This window comes from Eretmochelys imbricata, chromosome 10 (assembly GCF_965152235.1).
Source record: "Eretmochelys imbricata isolate rEreImb1 chromosome 10, rEreImb1.hap1, whole genome shotgun sequence".
NCBI classification, from domain to species: Eukaryota; Metazoa; Chordata; order Testudines; family Cheloniidae; genus Eretmochelys; species Eretmochelys imbricata.
Genome location: NC_135581.1, coordinates 75,839,889 through 75,857,157, shown reverse-complemented (window position 1 = coordinate 75,857,157; position 17,269 = coordinate 75,839,889). Strand labels below are relative to the sequence as shown.

Genomic DNA, 17,269 nt, shown 5'->3' with positions numbered 1-17,269 from the left:
CTTGTCTATTTCAGCGGCAGACTATGGGAATTTCCTGCACTTGATAATTGTGCTCCCCATTGCAGTGCTGCTGATCATTGGAGGGTTGCTAATAATGCTGTATGTCTTTAACAAAAAGAGGTGAGATCTTGCATACACTCGTGAGGGAGACTAAACTGTGGGAGGAAATGTTCATTTTGAACTGAATGCCCACAGGGAAAATTTGAATTTGAAACCAATGTGGTGTTTGGAGGCCCACACAGTATAAACTAAAGCAGATTTTTCTCTTATCGGGAGATGATGTTTTGAGTTACTAATGAGCATCTGTCTGCTGAGGGAGTTGTGGAGAGGCTTTTCATTACATGCTGAGCTTGAGGGGAGGGAAATGAGGAGGGATGGTCTTTTGGGAACGTATCTCCATTGGGACAATGATAGCAAACATAGAACCTTATAGACCAGAGGTTTAGCCAACAATTTGAATCACTTTGGAAACCACAAAACCTTATTTGCTGGACAGATTGTAGTCAATCCAAGTGAACGTACTTGGTATTTTGCATCTTGGTAGCCTCTTCACAATTGCTGAACTTTTTTTAATGAAGAAAAGGAAAATTTAGAATTTGCACCAATGTTTAAATAAGCTTTGGCTGTTTTTGCATGTAGAGATTTACGTTAATCCCTTCTCCCACCTCAGATATAGAGGTAGTCCTCGGACTTTCCACACGATTGATTCCCTACAATTGTGTCTTAAGTCGAAAAGTCGTAACTCGGAACCGCAATCCACTCTATTGCGGGACCGAACGTCATAAAGTCGAAACCAATTGTCGTATGTTGAATCAGGGTGTCAATTCAGAAACGTCCTAAGTGCCATTCGTCATAAATCAAACGTTGTAAAGTCAAGGACTGCCTGTACTTACTGAAAAAACTCCCGATAACTACTGTTTACATTGACTTTACACATAGCATCTACCAAATCTCTATCTGTACCAGATAGATAGATAGTTTTTACTGGCACTGTTTATTCTGGCCTTATAGGTTTGCTGATTGACACCCCTCTCTCACCCAACCTTTATCTTGTACAAACCTTGCCAGCTCATCCCAAGCCTGCTCCAGCCCAGGGAATGAAATGTTTGGTCACCTCTGCATAGCCTTGATGATAGTTTATAAATCTACCAGTACTGGACCATAAAATAAGTTGCTGACAGCCTAGCACATTAAAATGTTTCATATTCATTCTTCTGTGGTGCAGATACGGTATAAAGACGACTGGAACGGAACTGGGGGAGGGGGTCTCCCAGGAAGACTGTTCAGGCCATTTTCTTAGTTGGTGTGGCGTGTGTTGGCATACGCAGCAGCTAGAACAAGAGCTCTGTTAGATCAATGAAGTCAGTTCCTCTCTCATCTCATCTGAAAACCCCTCCACGTGCCACATTTCAGAAACAACAGGACACGTGGTGGAGCAAATAGGGGAAAAGCCAAGGAAGAGGAGGATTGGAAACGTTAGTTGTGTTTTTAAGGATGAAAAAAAATACGACTTGTGTTTTGACAGGAATAGTGACCGACTAGGCAATGGAGTGCTTTATGCTTCTGTGAACCCTGAGTACTTCAGTGCTTCTGATGGTAAGTGTGGCCTGGAGCTTCTGATGCTTTTACTTTAATATATTCTGTTGTGTGAGATCAGGTCAAGCCCCATTTTGAAGGAGGCAGAGATATAATAGGACACAATCAACCTAAAACTCTGCTTGCTTTACCTGTATTACTCACATATCGAGAGTCTTTCAGTGGGAATGTATAATGCCACCACAGTTAATCAACTGAAACAGTAGTTTTTAAAAGTTGTGTGTCTTCTTGCAATTTGCTCAGTCAGCCAAACTAGACAGAGCAGTTTCACGTTTGGATTCTCATCCACTTGTCTAGTGTTACTGTTTAGTTGTTTTAACTGAAATGAAAAATTAGTTCATGAAAACCTGTCTTTGATAGGTTTCAGAGTAGCAGCCGTGTTAGTCTGTATCCGCAAAAAGAAAAGGGGGACTTGCGGCACCTTAGAAACTAACAAACACATTTATTTTAGCATAAGCTTTTGTGAGCTACAGCTCACTTCATTGGATGCATGCAGTGGAAAATACAGTGGGGAGATTTATATACACAGAGAACATGAAACAGTGGGTGTTACCATATACACTGTAACGAGAGTGATCAGGTAAGGTGAGCTATTACCAGCAGGAGATCAGGGCTGGAAAAAACCTTTTGTAGTAATAATCAAGGTGGGCCATTTCCAGCACTTGACAAGAACATGTGAGGAACAGTGGGGGGTGGGGTGGGGAAATAAAGTCGGGGAAATAGTTTTACTTTGTGTAATGACATATCCACTCCCAGTCTTTATTCAAGCCTAAGTTAATGGTGTCCAGTTTGCGAATTAATTCCAATTCAGCAGTCTCTCATTGGAGTCTGTTTTTGAATTTTTTTGTTGAAGAATTGCCACTTTTAGGTCTGTAATAGAGTGACCAAAGAGGTTGAAGTGTTCTCTGTCCGTCTCCCAAGATCTGTGAGAGTGATGGGTCGTCCTTCAGGATAGGTTGTAGATCCTTGATGATGCGTTGGAGAGGTTTTAGTTGGGGGCTGAAGGTGATGGCTAGTGGCGTTCTGTTGTTTTCTTTGTTGGGCCTGTCCTGTAGTAGGTAACTTCTGGGTACTCTTCTGGCTCTGTCAATCTGTTTCTTCCCTTCAGCAGGTGGGTATTGTAGTTGTAAGAATGCTTGATAGAGATCTTGTAGGTGTTCGTCTGTGTCGGAGGGGTTGGAGCAAATGCGGTTGTATCGCAGAGCTTGGCTGTAGACAATGGATCGTGTGGTGTGGTCAGGGTGAAAGCTGGAGGCATGTAGGTAAGCATAGCGGTCAGTAGGGTTCCGGTATAGGGTGGTGTTTATGTGACCATCGCTTATTAGCACCGTAGTGTCCAGGAAGTGGACCTCTTGTGTGGACTGGTCCAGGCTGAGGTTGACGGTGGGATGGAAATTGTTGAAATCATGGTGGAATTCCTCAAGGGCTTCTTTTCCATGACTCCAGATGATGAAGATGTCATCAATGTAGTGCAAATAGAGTAGGGGCGTTAGGGGCTGAGAGCTGAGGAAGCGTTGTTCTAAATCAGCCATAAAAATGTTGGCATACTGTGGGGCCATGCGGGTACCCATAGCAGTGCCGCTGATTTGAAGGTATACATTGTCCCCAAATGTGAAATAGTTATGGGTGAGGACAAAGTCACAAAGTTCAGCCACCAGGTTTGCCGTGACATTATCGGGGATACTGTTCCTGACAGCTTGTAGTCCATCTTTGTGTGGAATGTTGGTGTAGAGGGTTTCTACATCCATAGTGGCCAGGATGGTGTTTTCAGGAAGATCACAGATGGATTGTAGTTTTCTCAGGAAATCAGCGGTGTCTCTAAGATAGCTGGGAGTGCTGGTAGCGTAGGGCCTGAGGAGGGAGTCTACATAGCCAGACAATCCTGCTGTCAGTGTACCAATGCCTGAGATGATGGGGCTTCCAGGATTTCCAGGTTTATGGATCTTGGGTAGCAGATAGAATACCCCTGGTTGGGGGTCTAGGGGTGTGTCTGTGTGGATTTGATCTTGTGCTTTTTCAGGGCCTTTCTTGAGCAAATGGCGTAGTTTCTTTTGGTAACCCTCAGTGGGATCAGAGGGTAATGGCTTGTAGAAAGTGGTGTTGGAGAGCTGCCTAGCAGCCTCTTGTTCATATTCCAACCTATTCATGATGACGACAGCACCTCCTTTATCAGCCTTTTTGATTATGATGTCAGAGTTGTTTCTGAGGCTGTGGATGGCATTGTGTTTTGCGCGGCTGAGGTTATGGGGCAAGTGATGCTGCTGTATAAGCTTCTGACATTTTAAAACAAATCTAAATGCTAAAACTAGTTGCGATTACTCCTTTATTAAACTACTGGCCCTTCTAATTTGTAGAAGAGTAAGACAGTCAAAAGAATTTGCACATTTGAAGATGCAGATAAATAATGCTGTGGGCCATCAGACACTTCACGGGTGGAAATTGTATGTGGAAAGAAGTACACATGTTTAACATAATCTATATCCCTTTGTGTTCATATCCTGTAATATAAAGGAGGAAGGTTGTTCTCTAGCTGATGAAACAATTCTTTAATGCTAGTTTCAACTTGATTTTTTATACTTGTAACTGTTCTTAAATTCTCATCTCGAAATATAGATAGATATTTGTATTCTGGTAGCACCTAAAAACCCCAACTGAGATCAGGACCCCATTGTGCTAAGCACTGTGCCATCACACAGTGAGATACAGCCCTTGCCCCAAAGTCAGATACTGTGTTGGGCTTTTAGGGCTCCCTCTGTCCCCTTTATGTTGTGTATGTGGCCTGCAGTTAAGGGGCTGAGGACCTCATCTTTTAAACATAGGGAGAGGCTAGAAGAAGGGGCATCCTAGTGACTGCCCTTCCTGACTTCAAAACAAACAAATAAATAAATAAATGGAGAAGTCCTGCTTCGGATTTAAGTTACACTTGTTTCAAGTGAAATATTTGCAGCTGTAAGTAGTGCAACCACCCCCAAAAAACCCCACCAAGATTTTCATAGAACTTGAGTGAGCCAGTTAAAAAAAAAGAAAAAAGATTTCTGTAGCTCTAGGCTGTTAAGTTTGAAGTATATTTTGGACACACCCTCCTGCAAGAACTCGATTTACTGCTGACTGTTGGATTTCACGTTTAAGGAGGAATGATGAGCTTGTTCAGCGATTGTGAAAACTTCCTGGTGCTTCACCGTACTTGGAATATCCTGAAAATCCCGAGCAGGGAAATGCCGATGAAGCTGCATTCAGTCAAAGGACTAGTGAGAATTAAAGCTGACTGTTCAGTGATTAAAGCTTGTAGCTAAGTGGAGTTTTAATTTAGGGTAACTAGTGCACAATCACTTCTGAATTTCAGAATCCTCAAGAAGCAAAGAGTAGAAAAGGAAAGGGCTTTGGGGGTGGCATATGAAATGAGTTTGAGTGGCATTAGAGCCAGATTTTTACTGCACATTACACCATACACTTACAGCAGATCTCAACTCAGAATTTAACTTTCAATAAGTCCTCAGGTGAGTGGGGCTAGACCATGACTCTTTTAGCGCCTGCCTGGGTGTTGCACATACTGGAGAGCCTTTAATGATTATCCAGTGACCCAGAATTAATCTGTTAAAAATATCTAGAATTAGAGTTTTCTACAATCAAAGTAATGTGTGTGTGCATGCTGTATAGATTAAATATTTGCGAAGTTCTTAGTAGTAGTGAAGGAGGAGAACAGGACTTCAAAGGTGCCAGCTTGAGACATTAACTCCCCTCTTTAGGGTTAAGCCAGACAGTGTGCTTTAATCTGTCTACAAGAGCTGAAAGTTCCCGAAAGCTAACAATTTCTGCAAGGGAGGCAGCTGTCTCCCTTCTTCTTCTCTGCTGCTTGTTACAGTAGCACCATTTTAAGGGTCTGTTAGCATTCATTAATTGCACCAGTCCAGAGCTGGTGGCTGTTCTGCATCCTCCCTCGGTGATTGACAGGCGGCTGCAGCAGGACCAATCCTAGCTCAGATGTTTTCTTGCCTGTAGCAATAATCCCTCCCAGCAGTGAGGTCTCCTGTGTGCCTCCTATCAAAGGGTCACTACTGCACAAGTCCTGTCTTTGTGGGAGCAATAGGCTTTGGGTGTGAGTGATCAGAAGTGATGTAAACAGCCTGTTAGTCCGTTCCCCTGTGGTTATAAAATCAATCCCCAATAGAGGATGCATCTCCAGACGCGGAGTTGAAAGTATGCATTTTGTTTGGTGCTGCATGGAGGAATCTAAAAGGAAAAGTTGCCAGAAAAAGCCTGCTGCACCATGGTTCTACGCACCGTGGTTGGCTTTGCAACTCATGTTTTGTATACTGAGTTTGCACATAGTTGTTCCCTCGTCATTTTCCATTATGCTAGAGCCATAGTTATGCTTCCTTTTCTCCACAACAGTCGCCATCCTTTAAGATTTGTATATGCCTTAGGCTGGGAACAATCAAATAATCACAATCGTAGATAGAACTGAAACTTGCCATGAAGTTGATGGCCTCTGCTAAAGCTCATCTCAAGAGAGCTATCTTGGTAGTCATGATGGCAACATAAAGCACTGATGTTTGGGAGTAGCTTGTTCCTTTGACTGCTATGGCTGGGGTTTCTGCAGAGAGGGGAGAAAAAAATCTTGAGTCTCTAGGTGCTATGTAAAAACCTAAGGTAGGTAGACTGTCTGGAAAGACCATGGAAACAATTGTATGTGTAGCTTGATGCTTATGTCCTCATGCTGTGTGCTTTTTGCTACTCACAATTCATTTTTGTTTTTTGTTTTTTGTTTTTTTTTTATCTTGAAGCCACAAGTCTTCTCCCTATTGGCACAACTGTGTGTGGAATGTCATTGGCTTTTCTCTTTAACTCTAGTGTATGTTCCGGATGAATGGGAAGTGCCCCGTGAGAAGATCACCATGTGCCGGGAGCTTGGGCAGGGCTCCTTTGGAATGGTTTACGAGGGAATAGCTAAGGGAGTGGTGAAGGACGAGCCAGAAACTAGAGTGGCCATCAAAACTGTCAATGAGTCTGCAAGCATGCGTGAACGGATAGAGTTCTTAAACGAGGCCTCAGTCATGAAGGAGTTCAATTGTCATCATGTGGTAAGTTGCTTGAAATTGAGCACAGCTTCCCTTAACGTAACCATAGTTACTGGTATGAAGGTATCGAGTGCCAGGCTTGATTGACTCCATGTTACCAAGATTCAAGACCACCTAAAGCAGCATGCTAAAGGAAAGTGCATCCTTGTCACACAGCTCTCGCAATGTGCGTCGTGATAATGCATTCATAGGGATGGCGGCTGCCACAGAGTTTGGATCGAAATCTTTTCCAAATTCTTCCCAAGATTTGTGAGTGTTAGTTCCAGACTGGGGCCACTCCTAGTTAATAACCAGGCTTTTAATTGGTTAATAATTTCCCCAGTAATAATCAGCCATATTTGCTGGATAATCTTAACTTTTCTCTTTCAGGTGCGGCTGCTTGGAGTTGTCTCGCAAGGCCAACCAACACTGGTTATCATGGAGCTCATGACACGCGGGGATCTCAAGAGTTACCTGAGATCTCTGCGGCCGGACACAGAGGTGCGTGTATGGGTTGGGGTATTTTTCCTTCACTTGCAAGAAAAGGTAATGAGTTCAACACCCCAAACTTGCCCAGGCTGTCAGTCTCCTGTCTTGTTTGGAGCAGCTGTCCTTGTTAGTGGTTTCTGATGTAAACCTTCCTCATGCACATTGGCCCAGTTACCTGCACTGGCTTGGCACAGCTGCAGAGCCTCACTGGTCTTTGCTTTAGTACGCAATACCCAAGGTTTCTGATGCGTAGGTTAGCAGGTTTCTGCAGACCTTTTTGTGTGTCTCACTTTAATCATATCTTATTTCCTCCACTCCCTTTATTTTAAAGGTTGTGGCCCTGTCTTTGTTAAATTACATATTATCTAAAAGGAGACCATTGCAGAAATGCAGGACTAGCTCTAGTTCACTCCTCGTGTTAAAGCCAACTGGTATCTTCATTGTGTCCCATAATTTTCCTCGTTCTTTTTTCTTTTTAATCTGTGAACTAAGTGTCGTGCATAGTTTACTTGCCCTGCTGGCAGCTAACCTTCATTACTAGCTATAATAGGAGTCCAGTAACTGAACAATCAGCTTCATCATTTCACTGCTGTCCTTTCCGGGGCGTTCATGCCCCGGGCTCTTCAGCACCTTCTCTGAGTTCTTGTCCCTCTTTGCTCACTTCCCTGTGTCCGACCCGTGCATTTAAGGAGTTAAATATTTATATACAGAATGACATTTATCTTCTTTCTCGCAATTATCTTTTTTTCTCTTTGAGCTCTGTTTATGAAACTCCAGCGGTTCTGTGATCTGCTGCTCCTTATGCCAAAAGAGCATTTTTCACAGGGACGGTAGAATAATGTGTGCCATAGCACGCTTATGTCCCACCTCTGTCACTGAATGCCTGTTTTTCAGGTTTGAATTGCATCTTTTTTTGCCTAATCTGACTCTTGAAAAAGCTGCAAAACAGGACAATCATTGAAAAAAATGCATGAGAAGGGGGTAATTGCTCTTGGATGAAGCCCTACATGGTGCCCCTTTGGTTTTGACATAAATTATGCATGAGCACTTTGCAATAAACACAAATATTTAGTCATGCACAGGATGTTTAATATTCAGCCCTGTCAGTCTAATAGATAAAATCACTCACGTACATTACAGGGCCCGAAAGGTTAGGAAATAATGTTATAGGCCACTTCCTGCTCAAATTAATGTTGGCCATGTATAAAATGGGCTCAGCACTTTTCTGTGACGTAAATAATTTACAGCAACAGAGAGCGAACACCTGGTTCATGTGAATGAAACTTAGGTGTAAAATGAAGGGCATTTTATGAAACAAAAGGCAGGTTGCTGAAAATCACTTTTCTGTACCCCATCATTTAACGGGAATATGGATTACATAAGGATTGGGCTAGTTTCTCAGCACTGAGGCCAAGGCTGTTTTGTAAAGGTGCAGGTCCTGGGTCATAGTGAGGAGCTTATCAAGAGCAAAGGTAATGAAATTCAATAGACTTTGGAGACAGGGAGCAGTGATACCATAAACAAGAGAATTACCGAAAGGAGTACTGTTTAGTCTGTTTTTCTCTTCTGCATGCTGACTTATTGTGTCTTTTCTTCCCCCCCCCCCCCCCCCCCCGAAAAGTGCTTGCTGTGAGCCGGAGGCGCTGGGACAGAGAGGGGAGGTTGCTGATTCACAGGGCTTCTGGTGGAGGGGAGCTGATGGGGGGCTGTCGGCCGACCCTGGTTCCTAGCCCCCGTGGCCAAACAACATTATAAGCAAACATTGTGCAACTTTAAATGAGTATGTTTTCTAATAGATCAGCAACGGAACAACGTTAACCAGGATGATGATAAGCCAGGAGTTACTGTATCTTACAGTGCTTCTCATATTTAACTCTTTGTTCTGGATACATGCAGTGGATTGGCTCCTTCCTGACTGACTGTCATAGGTTCTTGAGCCACTGATTTCACCACACAGTCCTGGCCCTTCTACAAAGGGTCCCAGCTTACATTGGTCCTTGCTGTCAGTAAAGTATAATAATTGCATACCTTCAGATGGATGAATTTTTCCAGGTTTCCTTAGATCCATCCCTGTGGGTCCTTTGCTGTGAGATCCGTCCCATTTAGGAATTGGGGAACTTGGAAGGGTTCCCAGAGAAGGAGTGGAGAGACTCAAAATAATAAACATTTAACACATATTTTGAAAGTGCTGAACAATGATCATAAACCTGAAACACCATCAACTATAGATAAGTATCATTAAGTCCTTCTCCCTCTACCCCCCAAACACACACACAGAGTGAAAGTTTAGTGATTTGATCTGCTCAGGAGTTCTGCCTTCTACTTTCCTGCTCAACCCACTATCCAACACTGCTTATCCTGTAGCCGGAGGTATAAGTCTTAGTCAAATTTGCACTGGCAGATGTTAAGCCACAGTGTGATGTGCTGAGGTATGTGCAGCCATTTCAGATGTTGCCCTCCAGCATAGTACAGCTAATAGCTGTGGTAGTAAAAGCTGCATATACCTTTAATTGATGATCATGAGTAAATCTATTTTACAAAAATTATCTAAAGGGCTTTTTTTCCCCTTTTGCAGGAGTATATAAGTAATTCAAGAGGCATCACGTCACTCGATGTCAGGAGAAATAATTTAACAGTATCTTGTAACATTTTCTGTTTTGTTTATGCTGATAGTAGCACACTCAGTATACAATTCTGAAGTAATGTGAGAAGGTTATTTCTTAAAACTTTTAGGAGAACTTTAATAGGAAAAATGACCGGTTTAAAGCAAAACTTGTTTGTATTCCCCAAAATAGAATGTGTTACTATACAGGAGCTAATTGTAACCAAGCTTTATGTGGGTGGAGAAAGAAGACATGAGTTTCCCACTAAGCAGATGGTATGGTCTTCATAATCATAAGTTTTTGTTCAGACTGGTCCTGGTGTCATTTCAGACTGACTTCTGATGATCTGATTAAGAAATGCATGTTGCAGTTTTTGAAGTGGAAACAATTTCTGCCTCACACTTCTACCTACTTATTCTTGCTCAGAATAACCCAGGCCAGTCTCCTCCAACTCTGAAGAAGATGATTCAGATGGCAGGAGAGATTGCTGACGGCATGGCGTACCTCAACGCTAACAAATTTGTGCACAGGGATCTCGCTGCAAGGAATTGCATGGTGGCTGAAGACTTCACTGTAAAAATTGGAGGTGCTTTTTTCTTTCCTTTTTTCCTCCTTAAACTCAGATGAAACGGGAGTATAATCCTACAGTCAGCATTGAAAAAGGCACCTTAATTTCCTTAAATTGTTACTAAGTCAAGTATTTGATTCTGGGGGATGAATATGTTCCACCTGAGGACTCACTACAGTTCCAGGCCAGGGAGCGCTCAGCACTGAATTGAAACAACCTCGTTTGTGCCCATTGTGACAGACTGTGCAAAGAGCAAGAAGGAGCAGCAGCCGCTCTTCCCAGCCCGACACTGCTGTAACAGCCAAGAGGATGGCCCAGTGTTGAGAGATTCTCCCCTCCCCTGTCTGCACTTCACTCTGATAAAGCCCACGTGTTTTGAGCTTGTTGGTGAAGTGAATTGCACCTTCGCCTTGCAATTTCAACAGCAAGGGTTGTTGTTTAACGATAATAGCTCAATTACCATCAAATCACTTGAGTTTGGATTAACCCACAAACCAAATAAAAATTATTGGGGTAAACCTGCTTATCCAGAGCCCAACATTTTGGATGTGGTGATTTAATAACAAAATAAAAACAAAATATTTTCTGGAATTTAGTTTGGCAGAGTTAAGCACAAGGCAGATGGACAGTGTTAGGCCCGAGTTGTGCAAACACTTAAATGTGCTTATAGTTAAGTCCATCTGAGTTCTCACTGTCAGGGATTTGGTCCAAGTTCAACGCTTACCTATTTGAGCTTTTTGGGAAGAAACAGCATAGTCTTCCATGAGATCTGAAATAGAAGCTATGAAAGGAAATTGAATTAGCTTTGGGAGCGGGTGGGCTTATCTCTAAAAATAAAAACCGTTTGCAATCATGAGATAAAAGGTACCAGCGCAAAGTGCTATGGTAAAAAGTGCATGTTTCTTCTGAGATTTTTAGAGGAAAAGAATCCAAGTTCAGTGTACAAAGAGCCTAGTGTGTGTCATTGTGTAGATATATTGAAAACATAATTTTGCTTATTTTATCTTGGGTGTAAATTTGTGCTGAACATGATAACCTGAAGGCACTGGCCAGAGCCCTCCCTAGAGTAGGCAGGAACTGTTCTTGTCTTCATTGAACTAGGCAATGCCAACGCTGACCCAACAGTACTGCTGCTAGACCAGTTCTAGAACGCCCATAAATGCAATCATTCAAACCTACTCGTGACCCAGTTCTCTTCCCAGAGAAGTCAGTGGGAAGATTCCTTTTGATTTCAGTGAGAGTGAGACCAAACCCTGGGAGACCAGGTACATATATATGAAGTATATCTCTGATGAAGTAAACCATTATGCTGACAATTCACAAATACTTTGTGCTGAAGCAGTGATTCTCGGTTGGGCAGGTTCTTTGGGACATGTTAATTATCCTGGCCTGTAGACACATGCGTTTTATTCCCTACGTTCCAGATTTTGGCATGACCAGAGATATCTACGAGACAGATTACTATCGGAAAGGAGGGAAAGGCTTGCTTCCCGTGCGTTGGATGTCCCCAGAGTCACTGAAGGATGGAGTCTTCACAACACATTCAGACGTCTGGTAACAAAACAGGGCCTTTTAAAAACAGTTTATCTGCTCTTCTTTTGGCCTGTTTTTTATGGATAAAACCAACACCTACGGTTTACTAAGTCTTCAAAGGCCCTGCTACCCCCCTCCCCCCCCCCAAATTTTACTGACCATGAGTCACTCTGCTTTACGCCGTCCCCACTGCAAATTGTCCATCCGAAACCCTTTATGCCATATTCTATTCTCAGATGCATGCATGGCTCCCATTAAAATCCTCGGGAGCTGAAGGTGTCTGCCTGAGACTGAAGGTATAGTCAGAGTTTGAAGAGGATACGTGCTTCCTTCAGGGTTAGGGAATCAACCATCATAGCAAAAATCTATGGCTTGTTGACTACACTTACCCAGAAAAGCAACTTGTCATTTCCAGTCCTCCTCCTCTGAGAAAAGCATCAAAAGGTGTCAAATGTACACTCAGTTTCTTTGGCCTGATTCTTATCAAATTCTTCTGTGTACGTAAGACAGTTTTCTTACCTAGGAAGTACAGAAGCTAGAATGCACTGACTTATTCTTTGCACACTGTTTCACTCCAATACTACAAGATCCTGTAAAGAAAAAATTATTGCATAATAGCCATGCCATGAAGTTAATAATAGAGCTGTACAGGAAATATCAAAATATGCCTTGTAGAAAAAAATACTCTGGGAACTACTTTTTTTTCCTTCTCAAAGGTTTGAGGATAGGTGCCCAGCTTCTGAAAGTAAATGGAGGGATTGGCAAGAGATTAATATGTACTGGCAAACCTACATTTCTAAGTCTGTCTTGGTTGATCTGCCTTCCTAGCAAGAGGTTTTACTGCTGGTGTGTTGCAGAATTGGCAGCTGATTGCCTCCAAATGTCTGGAAGTCAGTAGAAAAATTATTTAAGTAGTAAACTATATGATTTTTAAACAGCTTGGATGTTTTGCAGTCAGTGGATCGTAGTTCTACACAGCATCAACTTTGAGTAAAAGTTTTGTAATTGAAGTTATGACAAAGGAAAGCAAGAGGGTTTTTTTTGGCATAGTTCAGAACTTCTTTATAAAGCTACTAACCCTTCAACCTATGAAAATGTGTGTTGCTTAGAAATGACACAGACTGAATCCAGCCAAACCTTCTAACTACTCTAGGGAAAAGCAATCACTGTAGAAGTTAAATTTCCCATTTTAGCCACGTGGTGTTATTGTACATGCAGCAATAGTTGGATTCCTATAGCACCTTTCATTACAACTTAGGTACATAAATAGCACCACTGAAAACAGCCTCCTCTGGGTGACAACCAGCTAACATGACAAAGGAGTGCATTGCTAGCAATCTCTTCTCTCCCCCCCCCCTTTTTTTTTTTTCTTTTTTTTTTTTGGTAATAAGAGTATTTTGGGACCAGTGAAGTCCTCACAGAGAAGACAGAACTTCAGTTTAATATATCATCCAAAAAACCTAAATACACTGAATCATCTGGAATTGAGATGGTCTAGATTGAAGAGCAGAGCAACATGATTTTGACCCATTCTTATTGCCAACCAATAATTTGTAATCTGCCAGTGGTCCTCAGCTGTCACTTACATCAAGGACTGACTGTGGTTCGTCAGTTCTTACACCTTGGTAAATGATCCAGCTCATTCCACTTGCTTACCTCTTCTCTTTAAAGCTACCACTTAAACTGCATAGTGCTTGAACAAAACCCAAATGACAGACAAAAATTCTAGACAAGGCATGAATTTAATCATCAGAAGTAAATTAGTGATCCAGTACATGTAAACTTTGGCCGAGGTGTGCTCTTGTATGTGTTATCTAACTCTGCCATGTATCCATGTCCTTAGAAATACCACTTCAGAAAGTTTTGAGTGCTTAAAATGCAGCCACTTCTGCCATTTAAACATCAGTGGCATGAAACAAGTGTGTGATTCTTTACCATGGCAGTGTTGTGAGGAGCAGAGGGAGAATACTCTATATAGAGCTATATAATCCGTTACTCAATCCAAAGCAAGGTTAAACAAACACTACTTCACTTCAACAGTGGCACAACCATGTAATCCCAAAGCATAGGTATCTTAGCAGCAGCTGCAAAAGAAGGGGCGGAGGGGGAAAGCAAATCACCAAAGACAAGGCTGGAAAAGACCAACCTTAAAAAAGATTATTTCTTTGGCATAACAGACTTCTGCTTGTAAAAATAGAAATTGTCAGTTGTATGCTACTATACTACGGCTCTTACAAGAGGAACTTTAGAGTTTAGAAATATTCAGGCATGATGTTTATGTGAATGAGCATATTTCAGAATGCATAGCTTCCAATTCCAGAAGCATTGAGAAATAAATCTTTGTTTCCTTGGAAAGAATTTTTGGGATCTGACTACATATACTTTTCTGTAACTCCCTATTCAGTGTAAAAATTATAACACTCACCCAGAGAAAAAAATGACCTTTGGGGAATAGTTCGTCACCTTTGGGCACCACATTTTAGGAAAGATCTGGACGAACTGGAGAAAGTCCAGAGAAGAGCAACAAAAATGATTAAAGGTCTAGAAAACATGACCTATGAGGGCATGCTGAAAAAAATTGGTTTGTTTAGTCTGGGGAAGAGAAGACTGAGAGGGGACATAACAGTTTTCAAGTATATAAAAGGTTGTTACAAGGAGGAGGGAGAAAAATTGTTCTCCTTAACCTTTGAAGACAGGACAAGAAGCAATGGGCTTAAATTGCAGCAAGGACGGTTTAGGTAGGACATTAGGAAAAACTTCCTAACTGTCAGGGTGGTTAAGGACCAGAATAAATCACCTACGGAGGTTGTGGAATTTCCATCATTGAAGATTTTTTAAGAGCAGGTTAGACAAACACCATCAGGGATGTATAGATAAATACTTAGTCCTGCCATGATTGCAAGGGACTGGACTAGATGACCTCTTGAGGTCCCTTCCTGACCTACGATTCTGTGAATACTTATTACCCTTCTAAAATATTTCCTTTAGGATTATTTAATGTCTAATGCTAGAAACAACTAAAACATTTTTCTAAATCCTCCTTTGCAGGTGTAATTGTCAAGGTATGAAGGAAAGGTTAAATATGGGGACTATAGTGTGTGTCTGTGTGCATGTGTATCAATAATCAGAGTATATTTCATACCCTCACATTCAACCACACATACCCAAAATTCTTAAATTCAAAAGATTTAAATTTTTGAACATCTCAAAAGCACTGAAGCCCAACTTATCACTGTCATGAAATACTCAGTGTCTTGTTATTTGATCTGCTTGTGAGTAAAACCACCATTCCAGTCTGTTTTAAATAGCATATAGAGCAGACCGGATGCTATACATTAAGGACCTCCTGATATCAGGAAAATCACCTGACTCTCCTTTTCAGTGTTCAGGCTTTGAAGTTGCTTCATGCAAACAATAGTGTTTGGCTATTTTTTGTGGGTATTTTCCTTGCTTCACAAAATAGAAATACTGAGACGATTGTGACATCAGGTTCCACACTCTTGGATGCCATTTTTAGAAGCCAAATGTCAAAATGAGAAAACTGCAAATGTCCAGACATCAGGATTTATAAGCTGTCAGGTGAAATGGCAAACTGTAAAAGTGTGTCTGGAGGGTTTGAAGGGCGAGGGTTTAGTTTGGTAATTCACTTTTTTATTGTTCTTAAAGACTGAGGAATGAGGTAACTAGGGAAGACTTTTTGTTGGGCGGCAAGGAGGGGGCTAAGATCTTAAAATTAATGCAGTATCTTTTGGGAATCAGAGCCACAAAGTCTTTCTGTATGATAGATCTTTGCCATTTACAATTTCTGTTAGATCTGCTAAACTATTTTAAAGAAGCAATGCAGATTTGTTCCTTGCAATGTAATCTCTAGTGTGTAAGGTAGCACTCAGGAAATAAACTCAGTAGCCCCTTTTCTGTGGCTAGAATAGCAGTCGGGCACCAAAAAGTGGAGCAGAGATTTTTATTTTATTTTGTTCCATGTGTAACTGCATAGTTGCAAAACCCTTTTGTCATTTCTGGTTTAAACAGGAACCCATTTTAGATATAGTGGATAACCTGAGATGTAAAAGCACTCTACCATAACTGCCTAATAATATTGAACTCTTGTTTTCACAACACAAACCTAACTGCTACCACACAGCCCAGTAAGTTGGGCTGGGTGCAGTAGTGGTGAAAACAAGGATCTGATTTTGAAAGCGTAGAATTGTTCTTCTTTGCTGCTCAACAGTGTGTAAATGAGATGACTCTTAATTCGTGTAGAGATTGTTGATATTATTGTACATCTTGATCTAATGTTAGTTTACGAAACAGACGTTTTAAGAAAATTTCTGTAGGTGCATCAGGCCATTTTAAATGTTAAGTTTTATCTTTAATTACATGAAGGAGCTGCTTAGTTCTATGTAATCTTGTCATGGAAAAGAAACAGGACATTTTTCACAAGTGTTTTTAAATCATAATTACACTTTTCTCTATTACCTAATGAACAGCTCAGGCTACTAGATCAGCACCTTTCTCCTACTGTTCTTTTGCAGATATGTACATAGGTACCCTGTGTCTTGCAAAATGACAGTTGAGCTTCCCAAGAGGGTTTAAATGTTCGAAACCGATCTTAGTAGCACAGCGTTGGCTCTTGGTGCAAGAGGCCTGGAAAGATGTAAATTTTTGCATCCTATATGATTAAAAGCAAGCGAGTTGCATTAGATGCTGTCATGTCTCAGATATGTCTTGATGTTTGCATTGCGTCTGTAAGTTGGCATGTGGGAGAACCTAAAGCAGAGTGACAAATCGAGAAACCAGTATTCACCGAAAAGTATTCCTGTGCCACAAGCAGGTATTTATATGGAGAACAAACCATATGGCATTTGCAGGCTTACATTTTAATAGGTAGCCATGTCATGGCTGAACTAGGAAAAACTCAGACAAAATGAGGGGAAAAAAGTAGCTGCCCTCAGATGAGGGCTATGCTCGTGCATGCTTGTCTTCCTGAGCTCCCTTTCTATCCCCATTTGCTAAAAGTACCTGAATATGTGAGAGAATTAATGTCACATGAGTAGTTTTCCTTTTTTTTTTTTTTTTTTTTTTTTTTTTTTTTTTTTTAAACCTGTCAGGGTTACACTCATCATTTCAGGGGCCTTTCAGGCTCAGCCCCATCTGTCACCGCAGCAGTTTTATATTCAAGTGTAATTCTTAGGCTTAAAGAGTTACATGATTTTTAAGGGTTTTTTTATAATGAGTTTAGTGAAGGGCTGTCTGCTGGACAGCCCTGGACAGAGACATCCTCTAAACACAGAAACGGGACGTGAGCAGCTCTCTTCACTGCTCTCTCCGCTCCACCCACTCCCACAAATGCCCCTCATACCTGAATTTGGAAGGTGCACCTGCAGAGAGAAGAATGGACAAAGCAGCTAGGCTGCCAGTCAGAG

The 17,269-nt window shown here is 41.6% G+C and overlaps 1 protein-coding gene across 3 annotated transcripts in view; it reads left to right on the top strand.

Moving 5' to 3' along the window:
- Window positions 1-17,269, top strand: part of IGF1R (insulin like growth factor 1 receptor) — a 298,422-nt gene that overhangs the window by 243,016 nt on the left and 38,137 nt on the right. For all 3 annotated transcript variants that reach the window (XM_077829229.1, XM_077829228.1, XM_077829227.1), the window contains exons 14-19: window positions 15-120; window positions 1,526-1,596; window positions 6,448-6,677; window positions 7,044-7,154; window positions 10,172-10,331; window positions 11,738-11,867. In XM_077829229.1, coding sequence (XP_077685355.1) covers window positions 15-120; window positions 1,526-1,596; window positions 6,448-6,677; window positions 7,044-7,154; window positions 10,172-10,331; window positions 11,738-11,867 — 808 coding nt within the window. The remainder of the gene's footprint in view (window positions 1-14; window positions 121-1,525; window positions 1,597-6,447; window positions 6,678-7,043; window positions 7,155-10,171; window positions 10,332-11,737; window positions 11,868-17,269) is intronic.